General features: G+C 44.2%; 1 protein-coding gene across 1 annotated transcript in view; it reads right to left on the reverse strand.

Moving 5' to 3' along the window:
* Positions 1–2,557: 2,557 nt before the first annotated feature.
* Positions 2,558–12,124, reverse strand: part of lonp1 (lon peptidase 1, mitochondrial) — a 33,228-nt gene continuing 23,661 nt past the window's right edge. The window contains exons 12-21 of the mRNA XM_068320001.1: positions 11,898–12,076; positions 10,699–10,786; positions 9,800–9,922; positions 9,599–9,715; positions 9,331–9,471; positions 8,837–9,002; positions 8,566–8,652; positions 4,670–4,797; positions 4,328–4,492; positions 2,558–3,502 (exon numbers count right to left, since the gene is read on the reverse strand). Of these exons, the coding sequence (XP_068176102.1) occupies positions 3,347–3,502; positions 4,328–4,492; positions 4,670–4,797; positions 8,566–8,652; positions 8,837–9,002; positions 9,331–9,471; positions 9,599–9,715; positions 9,800–9,922; positions 10,699–10,786; positions 11,898–12,076 (1,350 nt within the window). The 3' untranslated portion in view covers positions 2,558–3,346. The remainder of the gene's footprint in view (positions 3,503–4,327; positions 4,493–4,669; positions 4,798–8,565; positions 8,653–8,836; positions 9,003–9,330; positions 9,472–9,598; positions 9,716–9,799; positions 9,923–10,698; positions 10,787–11,897; positions 12,077–12,124) is intronic.

Below are 12,124 nucleotides of genomic sequence, written 5' to 3' on the forward strand. Positions count from 1 at the left end.
CATTCGGATATGACATTTCATCCTTTTCCCGACATGTGAGCAGCCACAATTTATAGCCACAAGTCCTCAGTGAGCTCCTTTGTCTTAGCCATGATTATCCACAAACCAACTGCAGGGAGTGGCTGCTTTTCACCTATTAATTAAACATGATCCCAATGAATTGCATAGTTTATTCTATTTTCAGCTAATGTTGAAAAATTTTGGATCACATACTGTATTTGGAAAGTAAGAAGGTTACAAGTTTGATTCCATTCTGTGGGGAGTTTGAATGTCTGTATGGGTTCTCTCTGGGTTCTCCGACTTCCTTCCACTTTCAAAAATATGCATCTTAGGTGAATTGGTCACACCAAATTGTCGTGCATGGTTCATGACTTTTCATGTGGCCCTCAAAAAACTGAATCTTGGCTGGGCTGTACCTCAATTCCTGCCCATAGCCAGCCAAAGCAGATAGACTTCTGTAGATGAAAGGATTGCCATAGCACAGAAAGAATGCATAACTTACATCTCCCTGTTATTCATGATCTGATCCTGATTCTATATTTCAGATTCCCTCCTCCTCATCTGTCTACAAGTAACTCTTGACGCTTGTGAAGATGCTTTGATCACATGGATACTCTGGCCGGTAACACAGAATACATTAGCTAATTTGAAATTCAAGCTAGCAAATTATTTTGAAAAAAAAAAGTTTTTATGCTAGTCATATTATCTTGTTGTATATATGCGTCACGTACTGTAGACCGGTCTGTGACAACATTGACATTATTAAACCAGTCCTTGGCAAAAAAAAGGTGGGGGAACACTCAGTTAAATCGTTTTGCACCTACCGTATTTTCCGCACTATAAGGCGCACCTAAAAGCCTAAAATTTTCTCATAAACCCGTAGTGCGCCTTATAATCCAGTGTGTCTTATATATGGATTCATATTCATATTAATATTGGTTAAAAACATGATCGCTGAAAAAAAGCTGACAGTCTGGCCGCCAGTCATGCCGCACTCCGCCACCAGAGGAGCCCCCTCACAAGGCACTCGGGCCCACGCCCCCTAACAACGGTAGTCAAGGGGCGTCACCGAAGTCCCGGCTCTGACTGAGCTGCTCTCAGACGGTAGAGCAGACTGTAGGAGCACCGGTGATTACGTAGCAAAACATAAGGAACTTTCAACAATTCTATTAATAAAGTTTGACTGACTGATCTCAGTATTTCCTAACTATTTGGCGTCGGAAATAACCCACTTTAAACTTAATTGGTCTAAAAAATGCCATTGTGCTGTCATCTGGAGACGGTCCATTCTGTGGAAACACACGGAGAAACTGGCATAAAGGTGAATGAGACCCTCAAAGCTGAACTTCCAGCCTTTTCTGAAATTTCAAGAGCAGAGTCACTGCTAGACAAAGGTGTCTGCGATTGATTTACAAATGTAGTTGATAGCTCTGGGCGGGCGGCGGAGGGGCGCATTCAGGCTTGTGTATTCTGTCTGCAGCGACGTGCTGTGAGATTCACGGCGGTGAGACACCGACGTTAAAGTCAGTTCTAGGAGTAAAACAGCGTCAGATTTGCCAGTAAATTAGCAGCCTGACATTAAAAACTAGTTAAAAATTTGTTTAGTACACACAACAGCAAATAGCTGCACCTCACCTCCGACTGGACTACCGATCGATCGAAACAATATTTAATTAATAAACGAAGACAAACGTCGAAGCTTAAATATCTGCTTCGAACTTCAGATCAGGAAATAATCCGCTCTGTTCGCACTGACTGCACACGTAATGAATTTAACCAGTTTTTAATGTGTTTTTTTAATATGCGTGTTGACTTCTTTCTAAGGCCCCTTCCACACGATGACGGATTTTCTTAAAAACGGAACTTTTTAAAAACGCATCGAAAACGATTCCCGTCCACATGACAGCGTTTTTAAAAAAAATCTCCATCCACACGTAAACGCACCAGTGCGTTTTCTAAGACGGCTATAAGCATGCCAAACCATGTGGTGGCAGTATTGAGTCAAATTTTATCCAATAGGAATCCTCCGTGTTTTGTTGTCACAACAAATATGACGTCACAGCGGTTTTCGTTGCAGGCAAGACGTCAGCGTTTTTAAAAAAGTCGCGGATACGCCGTCCACACGACAACGCAGACCCAGTGTTTTTAAAAAAATCCACCTCGGCCAGCGTTTTTAAAAAGTTGCGTTTTCATTCCGGATATCTGCGTTGTCGTGTGGACGGAAGGCGTAAACACAACAAAAAAGTTGCGTTTCTAAAATATCCGTTATCGTGTGGACGGGTCAAAGATGGCAAAGTGGTCAAGTGATCAGGTTTCCTTGATGAGGCTCAGAATGGCTTAGTGACATAACAATAGGGACCATTCAAAGGTAGTCAGGAAGTCATGAATGCAATCATGACTGCCTGAGCAGCGCGGTTCATTCTAGTGGACGGATTGCGCAACTACAGCCGCTGCAGTTTATCAAATAAATTTTATTTTTTTATTGTGTGCGCCTTATAATCCGGTACGTCTTATATTTGAAATAAATTATAGAAAAAACTAATTATTGAGGGTGCGCCTTATAGTCCAGTGCGCCATATAGTGCGGAAAATACTGTAATTATAACTGTCTTTACACACATACACGTTCACGTAGTTCATTGAGACATGTAATTGTCATTAACATCAGACATGTTTGTCTATAGAAAATAATAAACACTTCATAATATCTCTAATCAAAGCTGAGTCATTGAAAATGCAATCACAGGCTCACATTAAGGTTCTTATGGAGCTGTGATTATTACAATTTAATTTATTTCATCATATGCATCACATCTGGCAAAAAACAATGTAACGTAAGAGTCCATCCACAACAGTGTACAATAAGATCTGTGTTGTCAGGGTATGAACCGCGTACAGGGACCTCATGGCAGACATGGAATTGATTTCCACTTTGGCATGTGCTGCCTGTCAGCCCATGACTCTTTCTCTCCATTTACTGTCACAATCTCTCAAGCTATATTATCTAGTTAAGACAAAAAATGTCCCAATGATAAAATAAAAAAAATAAATTGTGCTCATCAGAGACAACATATCTTGGATGTCTTGTTGGCAGAAAACGGAATTATATGTAGAGGATCACTGACAGACTCAACAACATACTGTAAAATTGGTGCCGTTATCCAAAGCAGGAGGCTCAGAGTCTAAACTGACTACTTGGAGGAATCGCTTCAGTGCCGTAAATCCAGGTTGGTGTTAAAATGTATCTTGTACAACCTAAAAGACATAAGCGGAGTAGGCTGTCTTCTGCCACAGAAAGATGTCCTTGTCCATCTTGGCTTGATTTTAGTGATTGAAAAGAAACTTGGTTATGATTGGTTCTGTGTGAATACAATAGGATAAATTTGGCTATAGTGATCCACAAAGTGAACCTCCAGGCCCTGGGTGATGTAGTCAGGGAGGTCAGAGAAGTCTTTCTTGTTCTCAGCTGGCAGGATAATGCAGGTCACACCAGCACGACGGGCCTAACAAACACACACAAACAAGTGAACATATACATTTGAACTTTATATTAAATAGTTTCTATATAAAGATTGGCAGAATGATTTTCAGTTCATTAATCCTACATGTTGGCTAACGAAAATTTCCCCAACGGTATCATTACTGTGAATTTAAATTTAAATTAAATTGAATAAAAAATATTTTTTAATGGACTGGTAAGACTGTCAGTTGTGAAAGTAATCTATAAAAATATTTTTTCAGGCTCCTCAGAATAGACTGGATAGACATCACCTTTCTTCCTTAGGAGTAATAAATCCCCTTTGACCATTTGACTGGTCTGCAAAAAGCAAAGTTAACACTGTGTTCTGAGCTATACACTAAAGAGGATAGATTTATGAGTCGTGTGGCTCCATATTGACGTAACCATTAAAAATACACACTTTATTTTACTTTGCAGAATTTGACCATCACTAGTCAATAACATCAATAGAAATAAAATCACAACAAATCCCTACACATTTTTAAAGAGTTCAAAATAGCAATCACTCTCAAGACCACGTACCTACTTCATCACTCTTGCCTTAATTTCTTGGCTATGTCAAAACATGATCAACCCCCAAATTTATAAAATTTGAAACTGATGGAATGACAGCGAAACAGGAGGTCTCTGGCCACAAGTATTTCTGATTCATGGGCATAAAATATTGCACTCTCTTTATCTTGCTGTTCATCAATATTGTTGATGTTCCTGCTACTTCCCATCATCTTCTGATACCATTTCCAGTGTCCTCAACTTTAAAAAGATGTTAGACAACATTTCTCTTTGTGTGTATGTGTTTTGCACTTACAGCTATAGTTTTCTCTTTAATTCCACCCACTGGCAAAATTTTGCCAGTAAGTGAAACTTCACCAGTCATGGCTGCATTTTGACGAACTGGCTGGTTGGTTGCCAGGGACAACAGTGCTGTGACAATGGTACAGCCAGCACTTGGCCCATCCTTAGGAGTTGCCCCCTAGGAACAAATAATATTAATAGAAACAAGAACTGACGCCCATTTTGACAAAATCTATTTTGTACAATGTTTCACAATTAAAACAGATTTTTTATTAAGAAACACAGAAAAAATTCACAGGATTAAAAAAGTAACCTAGACAGACAATAAGTTGTTTCCATTTGAGTATCATACTACCTCAGGGACATGTAGGTGCAGGTGGGAGTGGACCAGGAAGTGATTTTCTGGTTGTTGGATCATCAGAAATGCTCTGGCAAAAGTTGAAGCAATCTTTGCGCTTTCCTTCATAACATCACCTAGTTGACCTGCAAAGGAACACAAAGATCTTTAAAGTGGTCTGTGATGAGGATCCAAAGCTGAGAAAATTCTACCTAAAAGTATGATGAACTAAACTGCAGCTACACCCCAAAGGAAGGAGCAAATATAAGGAAGAAAATGAATGAATACTTTAATAATCCCAAAGGGAAATTATTCGCCTCTGCATACACAGTCACATAGTCATACACAAGAATACACAGAAATACATAAGAATATGGTTATAACACAAGATTAGAGTTATTATGGCCACCCTAACATTATAAATATGGTACAGAAATTGTATACATCCCATTAGATCCCAAGCTAGACACCCACACAGTGGGCAGGCCCGTTCATCATACGTAAGATGTTACCAGACATCTTACGTATAATGTCTAAACATTAACCACCAGGACACCCTGGTACCACCCAACAGATCTCCAGACTGTCACCTCCCCCACAATTAGTCTCTCTGTGAAGGAGCTTGGTGACAGCAGTCTATCACTGAAGGAGCTCCTCTTTTGGGAGAAGGTGGTGTGCAGGGTGTGGCTGGTGTTCCCCAGGAATGCTCTCAACTTGGACATGGTACTCCTCTCCAAAGCAGTTTCCACAGAGTCCAGGCTCTGCCCGACCACAGAACCCGCCTGTGGATGAGACTGTCTGGCGTTCTGTGTCCCCCTTCTTGTCACCCCAACACACATTACTGTAAGACAATACACAGCTCACAAAGGACTAGTAGAACATCTGAAGGACCTTGGAGCAGTTGAGTCCCCTGTGCTGCTGGTCACCAGAGAAGACAAACAGTCCCCCATCCAGACGTACTGGGATCAGTCAAAGGAAGCAGGTTCTGGGTTCAAGTCCCTTCTATGTGGAGTTTCTCTGTTCTCCCCGTGGGCGCTCTCTGGCTTCCTCCCACCACCAAAAAGATGCAATTTAGAATGGATCAATCTAAATTGTGATGCACCAGCGACGCATGTACGCTGCCTCTCATCCGCAGCCAGCTGAGACAGGCCTGAAATAGCCTTGATTCTCCAGTAGTGCGCGCCTGGCTGTCATTTCTCCTGAATGTAAATGAGGTTAACGTCCCTAGCAGCTACTTTCTACCTCACATTTTGCATTTCTTGTGACCATTTTGTTGTGCTGCTGTTTTATTTGAGGGTAAAAGAAAAATTTACTGAGCACAAAATAAAGCAATACATGTTTTTTAGTGATCATTTGTTGGTTCTTCTGTTTGTCTCTCCCAGGTCATGGGGGCAGCAGTTTGAGCAAAGAAGTCAAGACACTCTTCTCCCAAGCTACTTCCACCCACTCTTCTGGGGGTATCCCAAGAAGCTCCCAGTCTAACCAAGAGATATAATCTTTCCAGCAAGTCCTGGGTCTGCCTCTGTGTAGTAGTAGTAGTAAGGCTCTTGCGAGGGGTGGGGGGGGTGGGGGGGTCCCGCCCCTGTGTGTTGAGCCAACAAGATGAGCCAGTTTTTTCCAGCACTGGCAATCTTGTGCCAGCTGCTCTGCACCCTCTACAGCGACTCCTTGTTGTCGGAGGTCGCCCACAATGACGTGGAGCCATCGGTCGCAGGGCTTGCCTTGAGGTTGTTCCCGCCTGCGGCCTTCGGGTCAAACTGGAGGATGGCTCTTGTTGAATGATTAGGAGGAAGACAGAGGACATGACCAAACCAGCGGATGCAACGTTGCGCAGCCTTGAAAGATGCTCTGGGCTGGTACGTGCTGATGTGATTCCACCTAATGTTTTTGATGGTTCTCAGAGCCCTACTATCATACTGACAGCCAGAGTATAGTTTAAGGGTCATGTTTCCGAGCCAAAAAGCAGGATGGAAAGTACGGCAAAGCTGTAAATTCGGATTGTCGTCTTGGACGAGATGGTCTGATGCCGCCAGAGGGGCTTCCAGAGAGACTGCATCTCTGGTTTAAGGTCCCCATTGTCTGTCACTACGGACCCCAGATACACAAAGTTTATGACAGGCTCAACAGTGTCATTACCAAGCTGCAAGGGAGGTGGATCCGGTCCGTCACTGACATGCATAAACGTGGTTTTAATCGGGCTCACTTGAAGGATGAGCTTCTCTGCCTCTTCTCTGTATATGCTCAGGGTGTCTCTCAGCTGGCTGTAGGATGTGCTGAGCAGGATGGTGTCGTCAGTACACTCCAGGTCAGTCAGATGGTACTTTCCGAGGGACACCCTGGGGACTCGCTCACAGACCCTGGACATCAGATGGTCAACGATGCAGTTAAATAGGCCAGGAGCAGCCACGCAGCCCTGGTGGACAGGAGATGGGAAACCATTCAGAGTCTCTGCCATTGATACAGACACAGCTCTGTGCACTGCTGTAGCACAGCATGAGCAGGGCATGATCTGTAGTGGAGCGGTTAGACATGAAGCCAGCCTGCCGGAGATGGCAGCGACTTCTGATGGCTGGGAGAACACAGGTGAGCAAGATCCTGGTGAAGAGATTGCCAGTGATGGAGTGAAGTGTTATGCCTATGTGGTTGCTGCAGACCAGCCTGTCAGCCTTGCATTTCCAGAAAGCTAGGTCCAGTCGCTGGGAGGTCTCTCTGTCTCCCACACATGGTTGAAGGTGTGAGTGAGCCACTCAACAATACTATCACCGCCAGATTTTAGCATCTCAGCTGCTACAGCACAGATGTCGGGGGCTTTCCTGTTGTTAAGTTTTTTCAGGCGCAGCAGAGTGAAGACACGGCTCATGCCGTTGGTATTGGCCGCAGATTCTGGGTGTCCAACTTCTGTTTGCCAGAACTTCTCTCTGTCCTCAGCTATGGCCACATTGCGCTGGTGGTTCAGTCGCAAATACTCAGTCAGGTCGCTCTGGAGCCTGGCCTTGGGCCGCCGGGTGATGATGTGGAGTGTCCTCTCCGATATGCAAGGCTTTTTGGGGGAGTATCGGGAGCATCTAAGGACATTATGAGCAGACTGGCTGACACTATCCTTGAGGGTCTGCCAGACTGGCATCAAATGGAGGATGTCACCGACAGCGGATTGAGCGACTGAACTCAGTGGCAATGTTTGGATCACTGAGTAGGGAGGAGTCCAGGCGAGGTTCAGTCTTGGTGTGCTGGTTGGTTCCCATCTTTAACTTAAAGTGGGCCACCAGGAGGCAGTGGTCAGTATTGCCAAGCTCTACTCCTCTGTACACATGGCAGTTGGTGACCAACGACTTCCAGAGTCGGGAGATGAGGATGTGGTCCAATTCTTTCCTGGTTCAGCTATCTGGGCTGTCCAATGTCCAGTGATGGATCAGTTTCCGGGGAAACCAGGTGTCAGTGATGCAGAGGTTGCTGTGGTGGCAGAGAAGAAGGCGGTGACTGATGTCGTTTGTAAGCCTGTTAGCAAAAGTTGTGTCGACAGATGAGCCTGTGGACCAATCACCGCTAGAAAGAGTGGCATTGGGGTCATTGAGAATAATGGTGATGTCATGTGGTGGGGCTTGGCCAACAGCCTAATGGAGTAGGTCAAAGAAGGCATCCTCATCAGCGACATCGATAGGGGCATAGTCAACAATGACCGTCATCTTGAGTGTCTGGACGTTCCATATAGCCACAAGAGTCCTACGATGAAGGTTGATCCGTATTCGTTGGTGGGGGCAGGCTGGGGTCCATTATCGTGTTGGTCAGTACGGCTTCTTTCTGCCTCTGGGTCTCTTCCCAAATAGACATACCTGGAAAATCTCCCAAGGAAAATGTTTAGGGGGCATCCTGACCAAATGCTTGTTATTTCACACAGTTCCAATCTCCCGACTGACCTGTAACCTCCAATGAACCCTCTGTTTTTGGATCAGCTCCTCCTAAAGGACGGCGCAGTGATGTTTCAATGAATAGTGTTGAGCCTCCTATGGGGGACAATACAAGTAACTGATCATTAATATTGATATAAAGATATCAAGATGATAGACATAAAGACACCGAGTGAGTTACTGTATATGTGATTGGGTGGATGGATGGATGGGATGACAGGTAATGGAAGTAACTAGCCTGAAAAAAGTGGGTGTGTTTGTTTGTCTGTGTGAGTCTTACCCATAGCAGTCCATGCCAGGCCCATAACCACTCCAGGTGGGGTGACATTGTACATTCGATCCACTGTGAAGACTGGTTTACCCACATATTCCTGCAGGTTGTCGGGTGTTACAGTCACTGCAGTTTGTTCTCCACTGACAATTCTGAAGGCCACCTTACGGAAAACCTAACAAATAAAAAAGCACAAGACTCTGAATTTTCCATCCAACCATCCATCTTCATTTGCTCATCTGTTGTCGGGTCGTGGGGGCAACAGCTTCAACAGGGAGCCCCAAACTTCCCTTTCCCCGACCACATCAATCAGCTCTGATTGGGGGATCCCAGGGCGTTCCCAGACCAGTGTTGAGATATAATCCCTCCACTTGGTCCTGGATCTGCCCCAAGGTCTCCTCCCAACTGACTCCTTTTCAAGCAAAGGAATTACTCAGAATTTTCAAGAGCGGATATCAGCAAATTTGAGGAAAGTTGCCCTTCCCGGCTTCACTGTGATTTACCTTTTCTACTTGTTTCTGCAAGTTCCTGACGCCAGATTCTCTGCAGTATTGTCTGATGAGCAAACTGAGAGCATCAGATGAGATTGTCGCCTTCTCCTCACTGAGACCACACAATGAGCGGAGCTGAGGGACCAGGTAACGCTGCACAGACAGGGAGACAGACGCACAAACTGAAATTACAACTATATTGTAAAATAAGTATCAACTTTGGCATTAAAATGTAGATCTATAACCATCATCAGCACATAGGTGCAGAACAATGATTTACCTCAGCGATGGCCAATTTCTCCTGGGCTACATAACCCGACACATTGATCATCTCCATTCTGTCTCTGAGAGGCTCGGGGATTGTGTCAGTCACATTGGCCGTGCAGATAAAGAGAACCTTTGTAGAAACAGAGAGTTTGTGTGTGGGGGGGGGGTCACCTTCACAATGACTCTGTAAATGAACCTTAGGAAAAATTCATACCTTTGAAAGATCTACAGGAACATCAAGGTAGTGGTCAAGGAAGTTAGCGTTCTGTTCAGGATCCAGGAGCTCCAGCAAAGCAGAGGAAGGATCGCCCTGATAACCACGACCAATCTTATCAACCTGTTTATGACAGGTAACAGAGTGGTAATGGTTAGCACTGGTGCCAGAAGGTCATGGTTTCAATCCCTAGGTGGAACAACTTGTTTCTGTGTGGACTTTCCAGGTTCTAGTTGTGTCTGCATGGGTTTCCTCTCTGTGCTTTGGTTTCCTCCCACCATCCAAAAAACATGCATGTTAAGAATATTAGTGTAGGTTAGTCTGAAGTGGTGTCACGCTCACCACTTCAGACTAATATCAGACAACTCATTGAAAACTTATATTCATTATTATGAAAATTCATTGAAAACTTATATTCATTATTATTCATTATATATCATATGTAGATGAAATGGTCTGTAGATGATGATATTATGGTCTGTAGAGTGAGTGTCCCCCGCCTCACGCCCTATTCCAGCTGGGATAGGCTCCAGGTCCCCATGACCCGCTGCGGAGGGTAAAGCAGGTAAAGAAAATGGATGGATGGATAGATGATAAAATTATGGTCTGTAGATGACAGTGTTTTGATTGATGTCCCTTTCATGCCTATCATGATATTACCTGTTACCAGTGAACATTTTGGTCTCATTTGGTGTTATTCACCAAGACAAAACTTTGCCAGTCTTTTCTTGCCCTGTTCAACATTTTTATACAACATTTTTATTCCTACCAAATCGTAGGAAACGCATATTCTCAAAAAAAATCTACAAAGTTGATAAGGTTTATCTTAACAAAAGTCTTTACATTGCTATTTAAACAATAACACTTATCTCCAGAGTATCAGCACATCAAGCACTGACCTCATCTATTAGTACCAAGGAGTTCTCAGTCTTAGTTTTCTTCAAACACTGGATGATCTTCCCTGGCATCGCTCCAACATAGGTCCTCCTAGAAAAACAAGAAGCACAAGTTTAACAATCCATCTTTGTCTAGTCCACCTTGGAAAATGGTGAAAGATGGTATCCAGCACATGGCTGTGTTTTGGGATAAAACAGTGACAGCTAATATGAAAAACTAGATCAATCGGGTTCTGAAATTGGAAAATACGTTCATGAACACTCACAATATAGGAAAACAAACATTAGTATATAGTTTTGTGGACAAATCAAGATAAATGAAGTCTCTACCTCAAAGTATTTAGCAGTAGAGAGGGTTTCTAGAATATTTCTTCATTTACCTCCATTGTTGGAAAAATGTAATATTTCAAAAGATAGAAGAGAAGGAACATTCATTCATTTTCTGCTGCTTCATCCGTCGTAGCAGGTCACGGGGAGCTGGAGCCTATCCCAGCTGGCATAGGCCGTGAGGCAGGGGACACTCCGGGCACGCCAGTGCACCGCGAAGCCACACACAAAGAGACAACCATGCACACACACACTCACTCCTACGGGCAATTTAGGACCGGCCAATCAACCTTAAGCGCATGCTTTTGGAGGTGGGAGGAAGCCGGAGAACCCGGAGAGAACCCACGCAGACACGGGGAGAGCATGCAAACTCCGCACAGAGCGGGATGCAAACCTGGAACCGCCTTGCTGTGTGGCGAAAGCACTACCCACTGCACTACTGTGCCGCCCTGTTACCAGTTAATCACAGGGAAATCCTCCACGCTTCAGGTTAATTGGCCGATCCCAAATTGATCGTAGGTATGAGTGTTGGTGTGCATGTTTGTCTGTGTCTCTGTGTGGCTCCCCGGCACAGATGTCTTTCCCGGAGGGTCCCCCACCTTAAGCACAAGCCAGCTGGGATAGGCTCCAGCTCCTCACGACAGCGGATGAAGCGGTTAGAAAATTAAAGAATGAATGAATGAACTGGTGACATGTCCAGGCTAGACCCACCTCACACTCAACAGTAGCTGGGATTTAGATCTGCCCCAACCCCCCAAGGACTCTATAAAGGCTACAGGAAATTGATGCGAATGAATGATTCCTGAAAATATTCATAAGTCCAAAATAATGACATTTTAAATGCTAAATAATAATAACAGTGTAGAATATCGGACCTGTGTCCCTTTATTTCAGCCACATCTGTCATGCCTCCCACGCTGAACCTGAAGTACTGTCTGTTCAGGGCTCTGGCTATGGAACGGGCAATTGAGGTTTTTCCTACACCAGGAGGACCATAGAAACACAGGATCTTCCCTTGGGTTGAGGCCCGCAGCTGACTGACTGCTATGAATTCCTGTACACAAGCAGAGAGGGAATATGGTCTGTTTGAACTAAAGCTTAA

The sequence above is a fragment of the Antennarius striatus genome, chromosome 7, assembly GCF_040054535.1.
Source record: "Antennarius striatus isolate MH-2024 chromosome 7, ASM4005453v1, whole genome shotgun sequence".
Taxonomy (NCBI): domain Eukaryota; kingdom Metazoa; phylum Chordata; class Actinopteri; order Lophiiformes; family Antennariidae; genus Antennarius; species Antennarius striatus.